Source organism: Piliocolobus tephrosceles, chromosome 12, assembly GCF_002776525.5.
Source record: "Piliocolobus tephrosceles isolate RC106 chromosome 12, ASM277652v3, whole genome shotgun sequence".
NCBI classification, from domain to species: Eukaryota; Metazoa; Chordata; class Mammalia; order Primates; family Cercopithecidae; genus Piliocolobus; species Piliocolobus tephrosceles.
This window is the reverse complement of record NC_045445.1, coordinates 2,648,722-2,675,309: the sequence shown is the minus strand read 5'-3', so window position 1 is coordinate 2,675,309 and position 26,588 is coordinate 2,648,722. Positions and strand designations below refer to the sequence as shown.

The 26,588-nt window shown below is 38.4% G+C and overlaps 1 protein-coding gene across 1 annotated transcript in view; it reads right to left on the bottom strand.

The window, feature by feature from the left end:
* Positions 1–520: 520 nt before the first annotated feature.
* GABRA3 (gamma-aminobutyric acid type A receptor subunit alpha3) overlaps positions 521–26,588 on the bottom strand; it is a 171,915-nt gene continuing 145,847 nt past the window's right edge. The window contains exons 5-8 of the mRNA XM_026451624.1: positions 22,428–22,571; positions 12,013–12,165; positions 2,867–3,078; positions 521–574 (exon numbers count right to left, since the gene is read on the bottom strand). Of these exons, the coding sequence (XP_026307409.1) occupies positions 521–574; positions 2,867–3,078; positions 12,013–12,165; positions 22,428–22,571 (563 nt within the window). The remainder of the gene's footprint in view (positions 575–2,866; positions 3,079–12,012; positions 12,166–22,427; positions 22,572–26,588) is intronic.

The window sequence follows — 26,588 nt, the reverse complement described above, 5'->3', positions numbered from 1 at the left end:
TTAAAAAGTTAGTCAAATGTTTTATTAAAATTTATGACATTTTATGGTCCACTAGTCCAATAAACTGTTGATAAATGCCCATGAGGTTAGTTTGATGTAATTTTTTATTAGTGAACTCAAGCTGTATATCACTGATTGTTGTAACTGCTCCTAAAATATCTATCTGTTTAATAATATATTTTAGGGAACTTCCAGTTTAATATGTCAGAGTAAGGCTATCTTTGTTCACTTTTCCTCTCTGGAACCAACCAAAAACAATAAGATGAGAAATAAAAACCAAAACTCTATCTTTGGTGAAACTTAATAGCTTTTATAACCTTAATCCCAAAAAGTAAGGGCTCCTAAGTGAAGGGAAAGTGAAAGTGAAGTGCAGTGAAAATCAGATCAGGGTGAAGATGACACTGAGGATACCTGCTGCTCCAGATTTCTGGTCAAAGATAGTGTCCCAAAAGTGTGTGGCATGACCTGACAAAGGAAAGAAACAATCCCTGTTTTGAAATAAAATCAGTTTTCAAGCTGGTTATGAGAACATCCCGGAACTCTGACTACCACATAGTGGCAGAGGAGACAGAGACTGGAAAATTAAAGAATATAACACTATACACGCATACACATGCACAAGTACATACACAAACACACATGGAGATATGCACACAGACACCTGTATCAACATAGAGGGATTTCCTGTGAACAAGGGAAAGTTCTTACTAGTCAGAAGTAGAATCACAACTACAGGGAAGACTACTCATAAGAGATTATATAGACAACAAGTGATGCTCAAACTACTCTCTACTACTCATTCTCAGCTACTCATTACTATCCTGCTAACTCTCAGTTACTCCCCCAAATGATACTTCCATACATAACAAGGGTAGTAAAAAATTTCTCTAATGCAACTTCAAGTGATAATTGAAGACTAACTATCATGGTACTAATACAAACTTTGTTACAAAAGGAAGAAAATGACCAATTGAGTATTGTAATCAATGTCTTAACGGAGTCATCAGAGAAAGAGAATGTGACTCATGGATTGTACAACAGCTCAACTATTATTTAAGTATAAACACAATAGACATTGATTTTATACATTCAAAACAGAAGAAAATATGGTTCCCATGAGACCATCTTAAAGAAACTTATAGAAGTTAGCTAAATGATGAGATCATATGGACACATAGAGGGAAACAACACATACTGGGGCCTTTGGGAAAGTGGGGGGAAGAAGGAGGGAGAGGATCATTAAAAATAACTCATGAATACTAGGCTTAATATCTGGGTGATAAAATAATCTGTACAGCATACAGCCAACCCATATGACACAAGCTTACCTATATAACAAACCTGCACTTGTACCCCTGAACTTAAAAGTTAAAAAAAGGAATTGATGTAAATATACAATGAATAGAAATGATAGATACAAGGACGATTTTAAGGAAAGAACCCATTTAAATGTAGAACTATGACTGAACAATTATAGGATTTACAATTGCATGGAAGGATATAAGTGTCATAAAACATAATAATGGAGAAATAGTAGTATAGCAAACAGAAGTAAGGAGATGACAGGAACTGGTAGAGAGAAGGAGAGGTAGGAGTGGATGTGTACTGATTTCCTTATATTCATCGTGGGTGGGGGGCTAACAGACCCTGTTCCTAGCTGATAAACCAAGTTATGGAGGAATAAATATATTTTAAGGGTACAAAGGTAACAACTAGATTAAGTACAATAAAACCAACAAAAAAAATCCTATGGTAGATAGAGTAGATTAAGGAAGTAGAACTATACTTATTTCTTCATAATTTATAGCAAGGAGTTAATAAATTTTATCTAAATAAGTAAAAATTATTCAAAAATTTTGCCAACTCACCAATCTATACTCTATGCAATACATATTTTCTCCTAATTTGAAAAATCATTACCATTTCTCTTCTCCATGATTATTTGAGGAGTACCAGGATGGTCCTGAGATCACATTTGCCAGTTCCTCTTAGCATATTTTGGTAATCTTTACCTAGTTCTAGCGACCTGAACTTATTTAAAGCAGCCAGGGACAACAATCTTGATTTCACTGTGTTCATGTTTTATTCCTATCAATGTAGTTGGTTTAATGATTTTAATCTCTCTTCTTCATTCCCATCAATGCACCAATCCAGTCAACATTTATTCAGCTTTTACTGTGAGTCAGATGCTATGCAAGGATATTGGCTAGCTAGAAATAAGATGTAGACAAGCCCCTGACCTCAAAATGTTCAAGTCTAGTGAGAGGAAGACAAAAACTAATACAAATAAATTATTTTAATATCAGAAGCACCCATGCCTCAAGAAAAGGTAAATCTGTGAATGATTCCAGAAAGGTTCTATAGAGAAAGTAACATTTCAGTTGGGTCTTAAAGAATGAGTAGGTCTTTAGTAGGCAGGGGAAAAAACAAACAGCATCTCAGGTACAGAATACAAAATAAGTAGACACAGAAGGAAAAATGATCATTTTGTTTTGACTATAATTTGAATATACTGGAAAGAGGGGCAGAGGTGGCCTTAGAGATTGTACTCTGGGTTGAAGATAGAGTCCAAGCCTCTGAGTGACTTTGTAAGTACCAATGGGTCCCCCTTGAATCTAGCAGCATCACATTTAGGTTTGATCCTTCACCACAAGACATCAATCCTCCTTGATACCTGCCCTCTTTTCTTTGCCCTTAGACAACATGCCAGGTTACCAAGAAGCACTCCAGTTGAGAATTGGATTGATGACCCCAGTGAATAGCACATAGCCCTGCCCAGTTCTTGCAGGCTATAGACTGCCCACTCCTGGTCCCAATACAGGTCTCTCAGGGGGTGCTTCTCAGTTCCTCTTTTGCTATATCTCACCTTCATCTCCAGGGCCTCTGGTACTTTCTTGCCTTCCCAAGCCCAACTCCGCTTGGTGAAATAGTTGACAGTGGCAAATTCAATCAGTGCAGAAAATACAAAGGCATAACAGACGGCTATGAACCAGTCCATGGCCGTCGCATATGCCACTTTAGGTAAGGAATTTCTGGCACTGATACTCAAGGTGGTCATGGTAAGCACAGTGGTGACACCTGAGGAGAGAAAAGATGAGAACCAGTTGCAACTGGAAGACATTGAGAACTTATTCGATGAAATCACTGATTTCCTATTTGAAAGGAGAAGCTTTACCCCACCCAAAATGGCCCATTTAAAATTAAATTAAATTAAAAAAAAACATCAGACTATCAAATCTGATGGGTCCGCCTAGTAACCAGCCCATCCCACTTGGCAGAAGACTATATAGGCATCTGCAATGGATTACATTTAATTGTTGTCCTCTAGCTTCTGCTTAAATATTTCCATCGAAGAGCAGGTAGCCCACTTCATTGTAAGAGAGCATTTTAATTAGAAAAAACTAGCTCATGAACTGAAATCTGGCTTCTTCTAGCTACTGGCCCACAGACCGATCTTGGAGTTTCTTCTGTGGCCACGCAAGGAAAAAAATCTGCTCCTTACTCTACAGAACAGGCCTTCAGAGACTTAAAAAGGGCTATGGTTCCTTGCGAAACTACTCATCTTCAGAATGAACATGGAGATTCATGTTCACCTCATGAACTCCTTTTCTTGGTTACTTCCTTTCCTATCCTGGCTTTTTTTTTTTTTTTTTTTTTTTTTTTTCTGAATAGCCTAGAACTGAGTCCAAGACTCAGGACATAGTCGGAATTCAGTAGGATGCTTACTTCCTTAATTTTGGACACTCTTCTGATAATGCAGCAAACTATTGTGGAAAGTGGTTCTGTAGCTGCATCACACCCTAGGTCCCTACTGGGCTTTGTGAACGATGAAAACTATTTTGAAATCTGTTTCTCAGGAGTTTTTGCCAAATCCAAGCTTGTCTTTAGATCAATTGATTCTTTTTTGGGGGGAGTGTTATTCTAAATTCAAGGCTAAATTTTATTTACGTTTAAATTATATTTTATGTTTTTTCTAATCTTTTCATATTTTAGTTATGCATGTGAATATATATATATATATATATATATATATATATATATATATATATATAATTGTGATTAACAGTATGAGCTTTAGAGTCAGAATGAACTAGGCTGAAAACTGGGCAACCTCACTTACTAGTAATATGACCTTGAATAAGGTGTTTTACCCCAGACAGCCTCAGTTTATCATGTGTAAAAGGGGGGAGATAACACCAGATAATACAGAGATTTGTTGGGGATTGAAGATTATATATATATAGTCTATAGTATAATACCTGACACAGAGTAATCATTCCATAAATAGTAGCTTCTGTAATTAACATGACTATTGTCTTTACTGTTGTTTGAACAATAGTGTTGTCATACTATATAATTAATTATAATAGTATAATTAATGTTAACAACAATATTATCATAATAATTTTACAATTGCTAGCAATGTGTTCCTAGTCTCAATGAGTACTACACTAGAAGTTAGATGTTCTGAGTGCTCCCACTTACTTGCTTTGTATCTTAAGCAATTTCTTTATTCTCTCTGTGTCTCCATTTTGCTCATTTATGAATATTCCCTACTGTCTCTGTCCCCCAGGATTTTGATAAAGCAGTATATGTACAAAGTCATTCAAACTTGAGGAAGGGGAAATGGTCAGAATGTCTTTCTGAGCATTGGCATGTTGAAGAGGATGCAGAAAGTGAGCCTCCTTAGCCTGGGTCAAGCAGGGCATGGAATGAATTCCTAATGAGGCGAAAGAGGCTATATGCGAAATCAAGCAGAGAAGGCACTGTGTCCATTAACTTTACCCAGAGGGTCAACCATGTGTGCTGAAGTCTCTGGGGCTTCCTTTTCTATCTTGGTCTGCTGTAGTACCTTACTTATATATTTGCTATATAAATGAAAATCCAGACTGCAAAAGACTCTACAATTTCAACAGAAATACCCTAAAGGAGTACCTTTGCACCAACTAGGCAGGGAGTAATCAAGGGTGATTAGTCAAAACACATTTTAAGCCATGTAAGGAATCTGCCACATAGCTAATACTTATTAACAAACTCTGAATCTGTAACCTGGTAGTCTCTGAGAATGGATCCAGGCCTTGAAAACCTTCATATCATACCAAGCAAGGAGTTACTTAATGGGAGAAACAAGCTACTTCATTAATGGTTATTAGCAAATGCAGTTGTCCACTCTGACACATTCATAGCAGTGTGCTGCTAGTGCTTAGATGGAGAGAACTGTATTGCAACATAAGTGTTTCTGTGCCATATCTCAGTAGAGATTTCTAGAGCTCTAGTCTCTAGGGCTTCATTAAAACCGTCAACTTTTTGAAAGCTCTTAGCTAGTCAGAGCTGCTAGGGCCCTCAATCCAGCCTTTGGTACACTTCATGGATGGATGAAGAGATTCTTGGCATTTTAAAAGATATTCAGCCTGTCACCAGTGCTTCTCTTTCAAGACTAGAAAAATATTTCTGAAAAGGCTCAGGTAGAACTGACTATCCTCCCTCATCTCCTTTGAGCACTTCTAGTGCACTTACATGGTGACATGTGTCTCTTATACCAAACCACATCTGTGATGAGTGGAAAGGACTTTAATTCTCAGGCACAGCCAAGTAGCCCACTGTACCACATTTGTTCCCATCAGAGTTAATAACATACTTTTCTTGCAGTAATTATGAAATATATTATTATTATTATTATGAATGTAGCTCTTATTGTCTTCTTTTCTCCAACATTGCTAACTGTCTGTTTTGTGCCTTATACAGAGTTAGGTCCTAAGGATAAAAAATTTAGGTATTTCAGACTACAGCATTCAAAATGAGTACTCATTCTCCCCTTAGGAAATAATCAGAATTAATCACATTTCATATATCTGTTTACCTTAGGCACCACCACAAGGGCAAGGATATTTGTTAATTCACTTTCAGTCAGGCTTAATTCTGTTTTACAAAGTCCTATCTGACCCTACCACCCATACCCTTATGAACCCTTTATCACAAACTCTTCTTACTGCCTAACTCTGCCACTCTATGACTTAGTGAATCCACCTATTTTCTCAACCTCTTCTCTGAATGCATAAACCCCTTTTGGCCTTAACTGAAACCTGACTCTCCTCTTGAATACACTGTTTTGGTTCTCAAAATGTGGTTGATAATTCAGAATCAAGAGCTCAAGAGGTACAATCCATATTTTCTTTGATGTCTAGCACTTCTTAGACCATTACCAGATCACAGTGTTGTTGTAACCTGTGCTCCTTTGAGACATCTACCATCTGGTGATACCCCTTTCTGCCCTTTCTCATAAGTATCATTTATAGAATACTCCCATCTCCCCAAAGATTCCTTTGTGCCCATACCATCCCCTCCTTGGTCTTAGGCAACCACTGATGTGCTTTCATTTTCTATGGATTAGATTTTTCTCTTAGAGTTTCGTATAAATATTTTACGGTATGTACTCAGTTGTGTCTGGCTTCCTCCACTCAGCAAATTTTTAGGTTTACTCATGTTGTTGCATCTATCTGTGGGTTGTTCCTGTTAATTTCACAGCAGCATTCCATTTTATTGATATTACCTAATTTGTTTATTCATTCACCCAGTAATGGATATCTGGATTGTTTCCAGTGTTCAACTATTGTGAATAAAGATACTGGGATGATTTACATATAAGTGTGTGTGAGTATATGCTTTCATTTCTCTTGGTAAATACCTAAAGAATGGAACTACAGGATTATATAGTAAGCATATGTTTAACTTTATATGGCATTGCCAAACTGTTTTCTAAAGTAATTTTACCATTTAACTTTCCCAGCAGATGTATGAGAGTTTCAGTCAGCGTGCATCCTTGACTTAAAAAATAAAATAAAATAACTTTAGGCCGGGCATGATGGCTCCTGCCTGGAATCCCAGCCCTTTGGGAGGCTGAGCCGGGTGGATCACAAGATCAGGAGTTTGAGACCAGCCTGGCCAACATGGTGAAAACCCCTCTCAACTAAAAATACAAAAATTAACCAGGCAAGGTGGCGCATGCCTGTAGTCCCAGCTACTCGGGAGGCTGATGCAGGAGAATTGCTTGAATCCAGGAGGTGGAGGTTGCAGTGAGCTGAGATGGAACCACTGCACTCTAGCCTGGGCAACAGGGCAAGACCTGCCTCAAAAAATAAAATAAAATAAATAACGTTAATTGATACTTTAACACTTTTCTCTGATAGTGAAAGTCCTTGGAACATTTTATCTCCATATATCCCCATCTCAACAGATATATATTACATTATGTTACAGTATTTTATTCTAAATGTATTGTTTAACGAATGAGCCACTGTTACCATTTCATACAGTCAGTGCTTATTTTAGCCATTCTAGTATTTAAAGTGATGTCTCCATGAGGTTTTAGTTTACATTTCCCTAATTTAAAAAAAAATGATGTTAAGGATCCTTTCACATGATTATGGGCATTTGTATATATTCTTCGGTGAAGTATCTGTTCACATCTTTTGCCCATTTTAAAAATTGGATTCTTTGACCTTTTATTATTGAATTTTAGGAGCTTTTTATATTTTCAGAATATATAAATATTTCAAAATATATTTTTTAGGTCTGCACAGATATAGTGTGCTTTATCTCAGGCTATGGCTTGCCATTTCATTATCTTAATGTTATCCTTTGATGAGCAGAAATTTTTAATTTTGATTAAGTCCAATTTATTAGTTCTTTTCCTTATTGTTATTATGTTTTTGTGAACTAAGGAATTTCTGTCTACCAAAGGGTGCACAGATATTGCCTTATATTTTCTTCTAAGTGAATCATATTTTTAACTTTTATATTTAAATCCATGATCAATCTCAAATTAATTCTCTGCAGTGCCATCTTTATCATAAATCAAGTTTCCATATATATGGCTGTATTTTAGGCTTTCTTATTTTCTTTTTTTTTTTTGAATGGATCCTTGTTTATTTTTTTATTTTTTTATTTGTTTTTTCTTTTTTTTATTATTATTAAACTTTAAGTTCTAGGGTACATGTGCATAACGTGCAGGTTTGTTACATATGTATACTTGTGCCATGTTGGTGTGCTGCACCCATCAACTCGTCATTTACATCAGGTATAACTCCCAATGCAATCCCTCCCCCCTCCCCCCTCCCCCTCACTGGCCATCAGAGAAATGCAAATCAAAACCACAATGAGATACCATCTCACACCAGTTAGAATGGCAATCATTACAAAGTCAGGAAACAATAGGTGTTGGAGAGGATGTGGAGAAATAGGAACACTTTTACACTGTTGGTGGGATTGTAAACTAGTTCAACCATTATGGAAAACAGTATGGCGATTCCTCAAGGATCTAGAGCTAGATGTACCATATGACCCAGCCATCCCACTACTGGGTATATACCCAAAGGATTATAAATTATGCTACTACAAAGACACATGCACACGTATGTTTATTGCGGCACTATTCACAATAGCAAAGACTTGGAATCAACCCAAATGTCCATCAGTGACAGACTGGATTAAGAAAATGTGGCACATATACACCATGGAATACTATGCAGCCATAAAAAAGGATGAGCCTGTGTCCTTTGTAGGGACATGGATGCAGCTGGAAACCATCATTCTTAGCAAACTATCACAAGAACAGAAAACCAAACACCACATGTTCTCACTCATAGGTGGGAACTGAACAATGAGATCACTTGGACTCGGGAAAGGGAACATCTTATTTTCTTTAAAAATCTTTTGAGACAGGGTCTCACTCTGTCACCCAGGCTGGAGTGCAGTGGCATGATCGTGGCTCATGGCAGCCTCAACTTCCCAGGCCCAAGCAATCCTCTCACCTCAGCCTCCCAAGTAGCTGGGACCACAGGGATGTGCCACCACATCTGGCTAATTAAAAAGAAAAAATTTAAGATGAGGTCTCCCTATGTTGCCCAGGCTGGTCTTGAACTCCTGGGCTCAAGCAGTACTCCCACTTCAGCCTCTCAAAGTGCTGGGATTATAGGCATGAGCTGCCACTCCCGGTCTCTCTACTTCGTTCTTTTTTAGAAGGATATATTGGCTATTCTTGCTTTTTTCTTACATAAAAAATTCTGCAATCACTTTTTACATTAACATTTTAACTTGCAGGTTCTCACCTCAATGCAATTAATGTAAATATGAATTCTAAATTAACGTGAGGCCAAGTTTGAATTAGCAAATGAATTATCAAGGAATCTCATATTTCACACAAAGCCCAGGCCAAAAGAAACATGCTTCTTTATTGTGTCTCTGCACTGGTAAGTGTATTTTTCTAGTACTCTCTTGCATTGCAAGCATAACTCTTCAATGATATTGAATTTATGGGAAGTGTCCTTGTATTAATTTCCTTTGGTTTATGTAACAAATTATCGCAAATTTAGTTGCTTAAAACAACTAAATGTCTTCTTACAATTCTTGATGCTAGAAGTCTGAAATTAGTTTCACTGGTCCAGTGTCAAGGTGTTAGCAGGGTTGCACTCCCTCTGGAGGCTCTAAAGGAATAATCTATTATCTTTTTCAGCTTCTACAGCTATATGACAGATTCCTTCACTCATGATCCCCTTCCTCTTTCTTCAAATCCAACAGCAGAGCATGTTCAAATCTTTCCTCCTTCTGTCATCACACTGCTTTCTCCTCCACAGTCAAATCTCCCTCTACCTGATTCTTGTAAGGATATTGTGATTGCATTTAGGCCCCATTCCAGATAATTCAGAATAATCTCTCCATCTCAAGATCTTTTATTTAATCACAACCACAAATTTATTTTTGCTGTATAGATCACACTCCCAAGTTCCAGGGACTAGAATATGGGTATCTTCGGGGACCATTATTCCACCTACCACAATCTTAGTTGTAAATGTCTTTCTTATATAAATTTAAAAGTCAAACTCTTATTTACCAAGACCAGGAGACCATCTGCTTATCTTCCTGCCATAACAGTAACAGTTCATGTGATTAACACCCCATTTTCAGTTTCTTCTTTCGTTTGGGCCCCTGTGTATTTCCTTTAATTTCTTTTAAGCTCACGTCAAGACATTAGCTTAAAAGAATGGTTTCGGCTGGGTGCTGTGGCTCACACCTGTAATCCCAGCGCTTTGGGAGGTTGAGGCGGGCAGATCATCTGAAGTCAGGAGTTGCAGACCAGCCTGGCCAACATGTTGAAACCCTGTCTCTACTAAAAATACAAAAAAAAAAAAAAAAAATTAGCCAGGCGTGGTGGCAGGTGCCTGTAATCCCAGCTACTCAGGAGGTTGAGGCAGGAGAATCGCTTGAACCTGAGAGGTGGGGGTTGCAGTGAGCCAAGAATGCTCTATTGCACTCCAGCCTAGGCGACAAGAGTGAAACTCTGTCCAAAAAAAAAAGGAAGGAAGGAAAGGAAGGAAGGAAGGAAAGGAAGGAAGGAAGGAAAGGAAGGAAGGAAGGGAGAGAGAAAAAAAGAAAGAAGAAAGAAGAAAGAAAGAAAAGAAAGAAAGAAAGAAAGAAAGAAAGAAAGAAAGAAAGAAAGAAAAAGAAAGAAAGAAAGAAAGAAAATAAAAAAGAATGGTTTCTATGTTTTATCTAGCTTTTCTAGGATTTTATAAAGGAAGCTTTTTCAGGGTATCTCGTTTGTTATATTTCCCAAAGTGAGCATACTTAACCCACTCTCATACAGCTTTTGCTCCCTCCACTTCACTAGAACTGTTCTTTTCAACATCACTAACAGCCAAGTATATCACAATACCCAATGGACAGTTTCTGTCTGCATCTCATGTAAACTCAGTACAATTCAACCCACATGAGTATTCTCTGCTTCTTGAAATACTTTCCTCACTTGACTTCCATGATATCACATCCTTTTGATTATTCTTTCTTTTTCCTACTTTATGGGTCACTCTTTCTCTTTCTCCACTGCTATCTCCTACAATACCTGACCTACAATGCTGCTTCTTCCAAAATATAATTTACTTTTTATTTCACTACCCAGTAAAACTTCAGGATAGTGGCAGAAACACCTTCTGTATGGATACCAAGTACACTCAAGTATATGCTTCAAAGGTACCATTGCCATGGAGGCAGTTTGGTAGCTGAAAAAATTAATATTTATCTCCGACAGTGGGAAAAATAGGCAAGAAATGTTTTATATGTTTTAAGTCTGTGAGGAAAAAGTGCTAATGATATGCAAAGGTCTTCCTAGACATCAGTATACTCATGATGAAGAAAATGCCTTTGATTGTAGGTACTATTAAGAAATCATTTAAACTTTGTGTGGCTTTTACACAATATCAGATAATTCATACTTTCAAAAAGGCCAGAGAAGAAGCCACAAAGTCAAACACTCATACAAAAAGAGCGGATCTTAACAAAGTCCCCAATCCAATACTCTGTTCAGACAGTTTGGTTTCTAACCCTTTGACTTCTCCACTCTGTGCACTAAATTCCTCTCTTTTTCACTAAAGGAGAATTCCCTCTCCAGCTTTTGGGGCAAGCAGGACTGAAATGGGAAGCATTTCAGTATCTTACTGGTCCAACAGTCTTCTTATTGTAACTTCCTCTTTAAGAATTCTGTCGTCTAGGCCGGGCGCGGTGGCTCAAGCCTGTAATCCCAGCACTTTGGGAGGCCGAGACGGGCGGATCACGAGGTCAGGAGATCGAGACCATCCTGGCTAACACAGTGAAACCCCGTCTCCACTAAAAATACAAAAAAAAAAAGCTAGCCGGGCGAGGTGGCTGGCGCCTGTAGTCCCAGCTACTCGCGAGGCTGAGGCAGGAGAATGACGTGAACCCGGGAGGCGGAGCTTGCAGTGAGCTGAGATCCGGCCACCGCACCCCAGCCTGGGCGACAGAGCAAGACTTCGTCTCAAAAAAAAAAAAAAAAAAAAAGAATTCTGTCGTCTAAAACCCCATGGTCTGATGATTCAGTTACTCCTGTTAGGCACAGGCATTTCTCCCATTCTCTCCAGGAATCATTCTTCCACCTTTCTCACCTCCACTGTGACTCTGCATGATAAGACTTTCCCTTACGCTCCATAAATTATCACTCACCAAAGACTGTACGGGCAGGAACAGACTCTCTGTTGAGCCAGAACGACACTTGTGACAGAATGACAGTCATGATACATGGCAAGTAGGTCTGGATCACAAAGTAGCCAATTTTTCGCTTGAGATGGAAGTGGGTTGTCATGACGACATATTCTCCTAGACAGAGAGTAAAATTAGGCAGTATGTAGCTACATAAACATTGTTAAATCAAGTTGGGCCCCAATTCAATCCACAAAACTCCTTAATCTTATATTCAAGACAGGGTATTCCAGCACCTCCCAAGTTCATATAACCAAAGCCCTTTAACAATCACAAAACAGTGTGTTTTTGTGTGTGTGTGTGTGTGTGTGTGAAAAAAACAATGCTATCAGCGTACCAATACAGCTTGCTCAGAACAATTTTGACACAATTCATTCAAGTAAATTAATGTTCTCATTTAAATAATAATAAAATAAAAATCTCTTCTACAGCACTTTCTATGTGACAGGCACTTATTTAGCACTTTAACATTATAAAATATTTAATCTTCACAAGAACCCTGTGAGGTAGGTACTATTGTTATCCTCATTTTATAACTCAAGAAACTGAGGCAAGGAGAGACGGAGTAACTTGTATAAGGTTACACAGCTAGTAAGTAGTAAAGCCCAAAGTCAAGCCCAGGTAGGTTGTCCACAGTTCATGCTTTTTAACCATTATGCTCTGCTGTTCTAATGTACTTACTTGGTTAGACCCAAAAGTTCACATAGCAGAATGTGAACTGACCTACATTATCCCACTCCTAAAATAAGAGTGAGCACTTACTGCATTTTTACTGTGTGCCAAAATATTTTTCTAAGTGTTTGTGGAGTGTTAACTTTATATCCTCCTAACAGCTCTGTGAGATAGGCACTAATAATTACCCCATGTTGTTAAATGCATTAGTCAATTCTCTATCTTACTGGATTTGTCAGCAGCACTTTATGCAGTTGATCCTTCATCCCTCTTGTAATCACTCTCTTCACGGAACCTCTAGGCCATGATGCTTTTCTGGCTTCTCTCCTACTTCACAGACCATTCCTCCAAAGTCTCCTTTGCTGTTCCTTTTAATTTCTAAACACTGAAGGATGTCAAAGCTCTGTACTTGTACTTCTTTTTTCTGTCTCACTCAGACACCGGCCATTCTCATCCAGCCTATGTCTTTAATACCTTAAACTCTAATAATTCCCCAATGGGCTTCCTACTTGTTATGGGTTTAATTGTGTCCCTCAAAAAGATATACTGAAGCATTAGCCCCTGTTACCTCAGACTGTGGCCTTGTTTGGAAATAGTGTTATTGCAGATGTAGTTAGTTAAGATGAGGTCATGCTATACTGGAGCAGGGTGGGCCCCTCATCCAACATGACCAGTGTCCTTAGAAGAGAGCACCATGTGAAAACACAGACACACAGGGAGAAGGATATGTAAAAAACAGGCAGAGAGCCGGGAGCAGTGGCTCACACCTGTAATCCCAGCACTTTAGGAGGCCGAGGTGGGCGGATTATGAGGTCAGGAGATCGAGACCATCCTGGCTAACACGGTGAAACACCGTCTCTATGAAAAATACAAAAAATTAGCCAGGTGTGGTGGTGGGCGCCTGTAGTCCCAGCTACTTGGGAGGCTGAGTCAGGAGAATGGTGTGAACCCAGGAGGCTGAGCTTGCAGTAAGCGGAGATCAGGCCACTGCACACCAGCCTGGGCAACAGAGCCAGACTCTGTCTCAAAAAAAAAAAAAAAAAAAAAAAAAAGGCAGAGATTGGAGTGGTGCAGCTGCAAGCCAAGGAATGCCAGAGATTACAGCCACCACCAGAAACTAAGGAGAGGCAAGGGACAGATTTTCCCCCTCAGAATCTCTAGAAAGAACTAACTTTCCTGATGCTTTGATTTGAGACTTCTGGCCTTAAGAACTGTGAGACACATTTCTGGTAAGTTGCACAGTTTGCAGTACTTTATTACAGGAGTCTTAAGATTCTCTACTCAACTCTAAGATTTATATATTAGACATCACTACTTGGGGATCTAATAGGCATCCTGACTTAACATGAAAATCAAGATTTTGGTTTTCACTCTCCCCATCCCCCACACCCATTCAAAATGGCTCCCCCAAGAGACTTTCCACTGACTTCTCAACCTCACCGTGTTCTGTTGCTCTCTCTATCTTGCTCACTCTCCCTCCCTCCTTTCTCTCTCACACATTTACACACACACACACACACACACACACACACACACACATAACACACACAAAAATCAATCAATCAGCCAACTATTCCAGTTCTTTCTCCAAAATATTTCCATAATTTGACCACTTCTCACCACCTCTACTGCTACCACCCTGGTCTAAGCCACCATCATGTCTCACCTAGAGTACTGTAATAGCTTTCTAACTGGTCTCCTTGCTCTGTCCTTGACACTTCTTCAATGCATTCATAGTACACCTGCCAGAAATTATCTTATTAAAACGTAAGTCAGATCTTGTCTGTCTTCTGTTCAAGACTATCCAATGGTTTACCATCTCTCAAAGAGTAAAAGCCAGATTCTCCAAAATAGTCCTCAAAGACCCTTGCAATATGCCTGCTCTAATAGCACTTTTATCAGAGCTTCTTATTTTTCACCTCTCTTCCTTCACCCACATTCGGTTTTGGCAGGATTCCCGAAAGAGGCAATTTCCCACTTTTCTACTCTACCCACTCCCTTGTACCTAAACCTAGGAAGCACCACCCGGTCATCCAAGACTCAATATACAACCCATATTGAATGTGTATTCACATCTTAGCTTGTTTATGTGAACACACAAACTACAAGTAGGCTTATTTTAAGTTTGGCAAATTAAAAATTACAACTTTGGGGTTCCCATCTCTTTTCTTTCTCTCTGCTTCTTTTTTCAATTCTTTTCTTTCTTTGTTTTATCTTCTGTCTGTGTCCATCTCTACTTCTTTCTGTCCTTTCCCTTTCCTTCACTCTCTCCCCGCTGAGAAGGCACTAGGGATTTGTTTTTCATGAGAGTTGGACTTTGATTAGCTTAGGCAATTCTTTCTCTTTTCCATCTTAGTCTCACATTTCCAAACCCTACCTATTAATCCTATTTCTGATCATGTGAAATATTTAATATATAAAAGATGTAATAAATATTCATAAATTAATTACATTCTGTGGATCTAAAAGGCAAAGCAAATGGACTTTTCAAAAGATTATAAAATTAACCACTTGTTTTGAATAACTGACTCAGAACAGTTGAACACATTGATTTTCCTCAATCCTCTCCTTTTCTATATTTCTTTCTTTCTCATTCTGTCTTGCTGTCTGTCTTCTGAAGAGGTGAAAGGAATTCTCTTTAGTAAGAACTGACACCTTTTACTAGGTTGCAAAGATTTCCCTTGTTTCTGTCCTTGTATTGCAGACTATCTGGGTCCAGTGTGAAATCGTCAAAGGGACAATGGAAAGACACCTTTATATATTCACAAGTATTCACAACTTAGATCATTTCTATGGGTGGAACTTACAAGTGGACTTTTAGAAAGCTTAGCAAATTAATTTATTATGTCAATTAACTTAATCAATTTTCTTAAACACAACTCTGATATTTTCCATCTCTATACATCTTCTTCCCTGTGAAAGAGAGAACTGAAATTTTAATCAAACTGGAAGATTTCACAAGTTCCTCCATCCCACCTCCACCCTTGTGTCTCAGCTTATTAAGCTCATTATGTACCATCTGTGTTGTGTATGTTGTATATGAAATATTCAAGGGTACAATATAAAACACACAATGCATATGTATTCACAAATTAGTTATTATGTATGTATCAGAAATGCCGAACAGTTTAGTTAAATAATGCTTTACGTAACTGACTATATTTTCCTGAAGTGGGTTTGTTAGATTCTCTCCCTTCTTACCCCTATTGCTGCATCTCTCTGTTTTGCTTATTATGAGGGATGACCCTTTAAGTGATTTGGGAGAATTTTCTCCCGCCTTTGCACTTCAGTCTCTTAAACTCCATCTGTGTTAAATGTGAAATATTTGATAATAGAACATAAAACACATTTATAACGTAGCTAGTTTCTGAGGTTTTGAAACACACAAGAGGAATTTTTAGCTTGGCAAATTAACTCATCATAAAAAAGTAAGTGGATATATTTTCTTAAATCTATCTTAGGTATTTTTCCCTCTATCTCTATTCCTTGTTCTTTATCTTGCCTCCTGTTTTCTTTTTATCTCCATCTCTCTGATTTTTCTTTATGTCCTGTTTTATGCATTATCTTCACTTACCTATGCTACACATCTAAAGAAATAATATATACAATGACAATAATAATAAAACTGTCATTCTAACAAATGATCAAATTTCTAGGAAAGATGGATATATAAGGATCACACATCCAAACTATCATTTTAGAAAATTAATGTAATAATTCGCCAAATTAGGGAAAATAGGGGATGGTGTCAACAACTAGCCACAGACTTTGAGGAATTTCATTCATTTATTTAATACATGTTTGAATCTGGAGCAAAGAGCAGACAGCCTCTGCTTGAAGCTAGTTCATAGTGAGGACTGACAGCATTTGGAGAGAAAGCCAGCCATACCAATCAGAACATCCATGGATTGTGGGTCTGACCTTTCTCTGGCCTAGATTTCCATTCATATGCTAGACCCTACATGGAAGAGTGTATGCAGAATTTAGAAAGGAACACCTATAATTTATGGTCACAATAAAAACAATACATATATATGTGAGGTAATAATATTTATATGGTTCCTAAATCAATAGGTATAAAAGTATGTGCAGCAAAATGTCTCCCTCCCAAATCTGCCCCCAAATTAAGCATTTCACATCTCCTTCTTTTAGGTAACTATGATTAACAGCCTCTTGTGTATCTTCCTAGAAAGTGTGTGTATGTATGTATATATACACAGTTTGAAAACATTTATCTACAATAATTAAAATAATGTGATACATATAAAAAATAGAGAGACAACAATGAAAGAGAATAATAAATATAGACACAGATTTATGCATTTGTATGTGTATGTATGTGCACACATATGAATTTAGTATATGATAAAAGCAGCATCTCATTTCACTGAGGAAACACTGGATTATCCATTCATGGATACTGGTACATTTGGTTACCTCATAGAGCAAACCAAAAATAAAACTCCAGATTATATTCGAGATGTAAATTTTAAAAATGGAAATAATGCAGTTCCTAAAAAATGTAGGTAAAAAGTTGGAAAGATGTCCAATTCATATAGTGGACTGAGCAGCAACATTTACCTCCTCTTTCTCTTAAGACTTCATCAAGTGCCAGTGAAAACAGTAAAATAGAATAAACCCATAAGGAAGAAAACAACAGTAAAGAATGAATGAAAGAGCTCAAGAGAATTTTGGAATTCAGAAAGTGCTAATGGAGAAAGCAGACCTCAGTGTAGATGAGAAGCAGCAGAGGGAGCTCAGTTTACAAGGGAGGTCCCTGCTGGCACCGCCCAGAGAGGACACAGACCTGGAGGCTGCAGGGACAAAGGGAGAGGGTCTCAAGAATGGGAATGGAAAATAGGGACATTTCCTGCAGATCTGAACTTGGAAAAGTTACAAGCCCTACTTCCATAGGCACAGTGGCTGTATCAATATGTTTACTCTCCCAGTCAAAAGAAAGATAACCTGAGTGCCTTTTTCTAAAATACTCTGAAGCGTCTTTCTACAGAAAACTAGGGAAATTTAAGTGGGTTGTAGGCCCTTAAAGAAGAAATGCAATCCCAACAAAAGACAGTATTTACACAGTCATAATAATACAAATTTATCTTGCTGGTTTTGAGCTTTTTATATCAATCTATAGAGAAAGTATTGAAAGCTTAATTAGGGGTATATAACTGTATTAGTTTTCTATTTATTGGTACTTTATCAAATTACCCCACACTTGTTGGCTTGAAACAGCACAAACTTATACTCTTATACTTCTGAAGGTCAGAAGTCTAAAATGGGTCTCACTGTGCTAAAATCAGGATGTAAGTGGGGCTGCCTTCACTTCTGGTGACTCTAGGGAAGAATAGGTTTTCTCACCTTTTTGGCTTCTCTGGGTAGTCCACATTTCTGGGCTTGTAGCCCCATTTGTCATCTTTCAAGCCAGCTGTAAAATATCTTCTACTCATTTTCTTTTTGACTCTGGTCTCCCTGCCTCTCCTTTATAAGGACCCTCATGGTTACATTATGCCCACTTGAATAATTCAGAATAATCTATTTTGAAATCATCTGATTAGGAACCTTAATCCCCACTTTCCATGTAACCTAACATGTTCACAGGTTGTAGGGAATAGAATGTGGACATCTTTGGGGGACCACTATTCTCCCTACCACAAGAACTAAGTGTACATTTTAATCTGTTTTTACAATGAAAGCAAACTTTTAGTTGGCAGAAGTTGGAAAAAAGAAGGAGAGGATATGAGGACAGAAGGGTTGATAGATCAATAAATATAGCTAACTATTTGATCCAGCTATCAAGACTTGGAGGAAAGGAGAGGTAGGGGCAATGGAAGTGAGATAAGCACTCATATACCTTAGAGTAGGGAATCAATGTTTCGTCTCTAAAGGTGAAAAACAGCAGTATAAGCTCATTATTCAGAACTATGGAGGGAACCATCAGAAGTAAAACATAAGTAGTTAAAATAAGAACTGCTCCTTTTCAGTATATATCTTTCTGTTATTTGATTTTTAAATTTTCTTTTGTTTCCTTCTTCCCTCCCTCCTTGCCTTTCTTCCTGCCTTCCTTCTTTCCTTACATCCTTCCTTCTAGATGCAAAGTAAAAAGGGAGTGGTCCATGTAGTTATTATGTTTATAGACTCTGGAGCAAATTTGCTGCCTTGTTTCCAAATCTTGCTCTACCACTTACCAACTGTGTGACCCTGAGAAAATTATTTAATCTGTCTGAGCCTCGATTTCCTTATCTCTAAACCTCAGATAATACCACCACCCACCTCAAACTGTTGTTCAAGGGTTAAGTGAGTTAATACATGCCCTCAGGGAAATGCTTTGCACATATTACATGCTCAGAAATTGATCATTATTAATTCTACCACCATACTCATGTATTACTTTGAAAAACAGTGAGAAAACACGAACGACATATCTTGTTGCATTATTTTCCTATGGCTGCCATAAGAAAGTACTACACCCTGGATGGGTTAAAACAAAGCAAGTGTATTCTTTCACAGTTCTGGAGGGTGGAAGTCTGATATTGAGGTGTCAGCAGGGCTACACTCCCTCTGAAAATTGTAGGGAAATCCTTCCTTGCCTCTTCCTAGTTTCAAGTTGTTTTCTCGCAATCTTTGGTGTTCCTCAGTTTATAGAAGCATCACCCCAATCTCTGCCTTCATGTTCACATGGTGTTCTCCATGTGCATGCACACGCGTGTTTATGTCTCTATGTCCAAATTTCCCCTTTTTATAAGGATACCAGTCATATTGGATTAGGGCCCACTCCACTGCAGTATGACTTTATCTTAACTAATTACATCTGCAGTGACCCTGTTTCCAAATAAGGTCACATTTTGTGGTACTGGGGGTTAGGACTTAAACATATCTTTTCAGGGGACACAATTCAATCCATGATACCTGTGTTGGCAAGGGTGAGGGGAAATTGGCATGCTCATCACTGATAATAGTAGTGAGAATTCTTTAACCTTTCAGAATAGCAGTTTGTCAATATGTATCAATTTTTTTTAACGTGTCTACTTTCTGAAATAGCAATCTCAATATCCTGTCTGTATCTTAGGCAGATACTTACATAGGAGCAAAATGCTATAGGGAAAAGAAGGGTCTTTACAGTGTTGTTTATAGCATTAAAACACAGAATATAATAGTAGATGATTGTTTAAATAAGATTGTGATCCATCTATATGAGGACATTACCAAAAAAGATACTATTTTATTGAGTTTCACAATGAAATTCTACACTTCCTAGTGACAACGGGGACTATCATCATTGTCAACCATGCTCTGGCCTGAAAGGAAGGCTTTTCACTTTTTTTTTTAAGTAACCAAAACAAGTAATAATAAATGAAATGTGTGGTGTGTTCATTCTAATTGCTAAAATATTTTACTAATTCTCGTGTACATTTTACTTGGATTATGTGCATTTAGTGACATGAAAAACACATTTATAATATAAAATTAAATAAAAATTAGCTTATAAAACAGTATCAATACTATGGCCCCATTTATATAAAAACATATTTATACAGAAAATACAAAGGGAACCGTCTTAAATACCAAATGTAAAATAATCAGTTAATGTACCAAAATCTTCTAAGATACTTCTGGAAAGTGGAAACAAAAAGTATTTTAATTTTCAATATTTCCTCCTCCATGTATTTCTAATTTTCCTGTCATGAACGTGTATCTTCTGTGAGCTAAAGATGAGACCAACAGCAGTTTACTCAAATGAAGTAGGAGTGGGGTCTGATTGGGCAGCCAAGGATTGGTCTCAAGAGTTGATGCCAGGCGGGCAGTGCCCAGGACAGATGGGGAGGTGAGAGGAGTGAACAGATACAGGGACTTCTCTTGCTTGCTCACTCTGAGGAGGAAATCCCTGCAGCAGCAAGGGCAGGCCCTCAGCCTCTAGGGCCCAGTTGTACAGTGCACAACTTTGGGCTATGAGATGCTGCAGCCTTGGCCTCCTCCTGGGGTCTCCTTGCTTTTTTCCCTTAAGTTGGGGTGGGGAAGGGAGGGGAAACCAGGCAGTGGCAGTGGTGGTGGCACCTCTGGAAGCAGGAGGCCAGCTTCTCTGCTCACACATGTAAGGGGTCCAATGCAGACGTGAGGGGACAGGAGGGTGTGTGAGACCTACAAATGACTCCTCTCCCTCTTTGCTTGCACAGTCCAGGGATCAGGGTCCTGACGGCTGGCAGTACCTGTGCAGCCAGTGCAGGAAAAGTATGTCAATGCCCCTGTTTCACTTTCAACAAAGTAAGCCAGGGACGGGTCCCTGTCTGACCCTGCCCACAATCCCAGGGCTCTGAGCCCTGGCCACGCAGTGGCCCAGGTAAGCCAATGCATGATGGCCAGGAGCGCTCTTGGCGCACAGGGACAGGGCCCAGGAGGCCCAGACACTCCCACCGCCAGCCACCTCTACTGCCTCTGCCAAAGCCAGGCACTTGACCCCAGCAGCAGTACTCACCCACTGGAGGGAGGGAATTCTTCAGATTGGGGCCAGCCACACTTTGCCTGCCTGTGCCACTTGGACTGGTCCAGCCGGAGGCCTGCCACACATGACCCCAGGACCCCATGGAACAGCCCACCCACCCCCGCAGCACTACACTCTCTATCCCTTCTGCATCTTACTCTGAACAGCTTTCAGCTTCCCTAGCAGGCCATGCTCTCTCATACTTCTGGATTTTTGACATCTCAGTGTTGCCTTTGTCAAGAATACCCTTTTCCCACACTAATTCCAGGTCTCTAAATCCTGTTTGTCCTTCAATTCCATTTCAAATGTTGATTTTTTTTAGGCACCCTTCCCTGATTCTGAGGTGGAAGGAGAACAGGGGGCAGAGGAGATGACAGACTGTGACATCACAAGAGGGAACAGCGTATGTCTAGATAATGAGATAAAAGGACATGTATAATTGTGGATTCACAGAGACAAGTGTTGCTTGAAAATTAATGTTGAAAGCTTCTATCATTTCATAGCAAAAAAATATTATGTGATATGTGGGCCTCAGCATATACTCCATTTTGACCAACATTCTAAGGTTAGTTGAGATCCAGAATATATCGTTCCTCAGGCCCCTTGAACTGCTCAGGGGTCATTTCAAAATGGACAGACTTAAGGCCACAGAACAAAACTCTAGTTCCGTTTGTCAATATCCAAGAGTTAGCCATTGATAAAACCTAGCAGGTCTTCCCAACCAAGCTTTTTTCTGAGTTACGTGATCCACTTAAGAAAATAATTCCATGGCTACTCCCTGGACATCCTGGCCGTGTGCTTGACATTTTCTGGGATTAGTTAATGTGCCACCTCTGCACAGGCTGAGTTAAGCAATTATTTTAATGCAATCTTTAGGAACAAAGCCAAGCTCTTTGCCCACCATGGCCTCCATCTGCTTTCTTTTCTCATACTATAACCCTAATGCCCTTCACCTTCTGCACCACTCTCCAAGAGGCAGCAGGCAATTGTGGTTAAGAGGATGGTCTCGGGAGCCAATCTGACAAGTGTTCGTTTTCGTTTTGCCATTGCATAACTGTGACAAGGAGCAAATTACTGAACTTCTATATACCTCAGTTTTCTCGTGATAATACTACCTTTGTCACAACATTGTTTTAAAGATTAAATAACTTATAAGCACTTAGAACAGTGACTGGCATGCGGTACAGGTTACAGAAATATTTGTTAAATAAAATAAGTTAAATACCTGTACTAGACCGGATTATCTCTGTCCCAACAACATGGCCCAGCAGGTCATACTGGTTCAAGCGAGAACCATCCTGTGCCACTTCCACAGATTTGTTCTTTCCGAGAGTCCAAGAATAAACCACTTCAGCTGTTGTATAGGCATCTAAGGCAGAGAAGAGTCAATAAAGAGAAGTTGAAGGAAACAGAGAATGATTACCCTTGATACTAAACTCAAATGAGATTGAAATAAAACTTCCATCTTCAAAGAGTTCTGGCTATGTGGTCTGTCTTCAACTGAAGTACATCCATCCATCCATCCATCCATCCATCCATCCATCCATCTATCCTTCCATCCATCCAATAAACTCTCATTGAATAGCTACTGGAGTATATGCTGTGTACATAGAAATGAACTCAAAGTGTTCTCATACTTCAGTGACTGTCTTCCAGACAGTCAATAAACTTTTTCTTCTCTTGGAGAGTAGACAGTAGGGGCAGGGGAAAGAATGGCTAAAATATTATCTCATGTAGATGTCACAGACTCAAATGCCTACAGGAGCCATAGAGGTTGACATAATTTGGATATTTGGCCCCTGCAATTCTTATGTTAAAATGCGAACCCCAGTGTTGGAAGTGGGGCCCAGTGGGAGGTGTTTGAGTCATGGAGGCAGATCCCTCACAAATGGCTGGATGCCACCCCCCTCCAGTAATGAGCGAATTCTTGCTGTATTACTTCACAGGCTTTCTGATTGTTTTAAATGAGCCTTGCACCTTCTTCTCTCTTTTGCTCCCTCTTTTCATGTGACACACTGGCTTGCTTTGCCTTTCACCATGAATAAAAGCTTCCTGATGTCATTACAGAAACCAGATGCTGGCTCCATACTTCTTGTACAGACCCCCATAACCGTGAACCAAATAAAACTCTTTTCTTTATAATTTACCTAGCTTCAGGTATTCCTTCACAGCAAAGCAAAACAGACTAATACAGAGGTACCTTGAATAAGTGAATCAGGCTAGCTGTAAGAAAAATAAACTGGCAGAAAAGTAACACAAATTTAATTAATTATGTGGTGAGCATATCAGAGAAAGCAAAAATTCAAACTAGTGATATTTTAAGTTAAAAAAGAAAAATTCCAAATTAAAATTACAATAATTAATTTTCTTTCATAACTTATTATCATTTTGACATGCAAACAAGACAACTGACACCTTTTCTTTTGCATCAGCATTAATGTCAAGGCTTGCATTTAGAATTCCAATGTCAAGTACAGAATTTGTATAGATTAGCAGGGGTGTGAGTAAGGGAAATGGTGAGAAATGAGGTGGGGTTACTTAATGTTAGTCAGTATATTAAAGAAATGAGTTGATTCCTTCCCTGACGTGATTAACTCTTTCCACCGTGGATTTTATATCTAGGGTGAGTACTTGCCCTAACTCAGGCACCCAGGCTCATAAAGGGAAGCTGATCACATACTGTATACCCTTTTCCTTCAAGTTTTGAGCTGCCTGTTATTCAAGCCAGAGGGGAAGAGGGGTTCCTCTAGCTCATGGTGGCAACTACTATATCCATAATATACTCTATTTAAACCTTTTACCACAAAGCAAATAATTTCTGGTGAATCTGCCAATAAGCAAATATAAATGCTGGGTCCCTGCAAAACTTTGCAACATTGGATATACATTTCACAAGTCTGACATTAACAGTTATTCATGGGTACTAATTGTGATCTGCTTACATTACACTTTTTAAAACTTTTTCAATACACCTAAATAAGTCATTTTCTGCTTTGTCTGTGATGAGTAGCACACTAAAAATTTCTCCAATCACATCAAAATTCTCATTGACATCATGAACAAATATTCATAACTCTATGGTATTTTTTATATCTGTGCTCTCATACGCTGCAAAGGAAAATATCACAGGAAGTTTAACTTTTCCACATAACTTGCCTTGTATATAGTCTCAGTCATTTCTTCAACACAACAACAACAATATTTCTAGTTGGACACATAAATTTCTGATGCAATTAATAGATTTTTTTTACAAGTTTGGTACCTGTGAAACATTTTGATGCCTATAAAGGTTTGTTGCTGAATGCGTAACCACATTTTCTAGCAATAACATTTAGTGTATGCATTGAAGCACAAAACCTAACTTTCAATGTTTTTAATTAATATTTTCACTGTGCAGTTTTTCTATATAAAAATCATATGTTTTTTGTAATGAATAGCATAATTTTGATATATGAAGTTTTATGTTTTCAATAGAAGCATGCTTTGTGTGCTTAAAGATGGGAAAACATTTTTTATTTCTATAAGAAAATGTAAACTCTCCCATCTTGTTTAAAGTATAGCCATCTCAGCATGTCTTAATTAAAAAACAAAATTGATAGATATGGTACAAGAACTCTTTCACTTTCCTCATTTCTACTGGGAGCTCTTAATTCTCTTGTAAGTAAAACAAAAGTGCAAGTGAGATGATTACTGGCAATTGATATTAGACTCCCTTTTCAGGGAGTGAGGTGAAAGTGATGGAGGTTATGAGGAAAGGGAAAGCATATCCTTATCTACAAGGGATAGTCACTATTTGGTCTCGATTGATTGAAGCCATGTAGGATTTGAGCCCAATGTTGTCAATCTTCTGATTTTGTGAAATAATAAGCAAATGTGGAATTTTATGTGACATCTCCCAAATGTAAAATCTTAGCAAATAATTTTAAAAGTTGTAAACAGTGTGTGAATCAAACAAATCACACCTGAAGCTCCCAATTTACAACCTGCGGTCTAGAGACTTTCTCCTATAGATGGCTATGATTCCTTATGATTCCACCTTAAAAACAAAGCATCCTCTTTTACTTATGGGATATCTAGGGCTCTCAGGTTGAATTGTGGACCTTTAAACTATTATCATCAAGAAGAAAGGGAAATCTTCTCAGAACCCTTCTCATACCCTTACCTAAAATTTATACTGATATTATATGAGGCAGTCATAATACTATCAGTGAAATGTGATTTCATAAGGTCCTTGTGCTCTTATTTTTCCCCAGAGTCTTTTATCTTTAGTACATATGCTTGGGGTACCCCTACTCCTAAGCAGGGAATCACCTGTATATGTCTTCTTACCTTTGCTGTTCAGATGGTTGTAACACTTTTTGTTTAAAGATAGTGCCATGTTCTCTCCAATCTACCCAAGATTTTGACAGTGTAAAATCTAAAGAGATTTGTTCATGGAAAGTGTAAGCAATGGAAGATTTTGTTTCCACCCCTAAAAAGGAAAATGAATTTCTTGCTGGAGCTCTTAACTTAAGCTGAATACCTGGCACAGACAGCCCTGAATATTCACCCTGAAAATCCAAGCAGATCCTAACACAGATGTGACAATAAATTTGCAGCTATCAGTATCTCAGAAAATTCACTTGGCCAGAGTAGCAACTTACTTTATGCAAAAAGCAATGATTTAATGTCTTTGGCAATAATATATGGGAATAGAGGGATTTGTGGAGAAAAAAATACCCTCTTCTCATAAGATAGAGGGCAAAGCAAGAAAGACACGAATAAGTGGAAGAAGAAAACAAAAACAAATTGAAAATTACTCGATCAAGTGTCTTCTTGGAGCCTGACCTGTACTGGTAAACAAAGTTTGTGAAGGCACAGTAGCCACAATCACATCAGGAAGCCCACAATTTACTCGGGGAGACAGAGAAACCACAATGGCTGTAGTGCAGTTTGGAATATAGGAGTATGCACACTAGTGAAATAAACACAAGTGTTAAGTAAAACCAGAGGTGAGCACTATTACTTCTGCTCAGAGTGGGGTGTTACAGAAGGATTCCTAAAGCAAATGATACTCAGAAGACGACGCCACCTTTAGGAGGTGAAAGAAGGACATTCCTAGCAAAAGAACAACATAGTCAAGGCAAAAAGTATGTGAGCACATGGAGTGGTAAAGGAATTAACAGTATCACTGGAGTCACAGGCCAGAAGGAAGCTTAATAAATAGCATAAAATATCCAAGTAAGTCTGGGTGCAGTGGCTTATGCTTAATCCCAGCACCTTGGAAGGCCAATGCAGGAGGATTGTATGGGGCCAAGAGTTTGAAAACAGCCTGGGCAACACAGAAAGAAACCGTCTCTGCAAAAAAAAAAAAAAAAAAAAAAAAAAAAAAAAAAAAAAAAAAAAA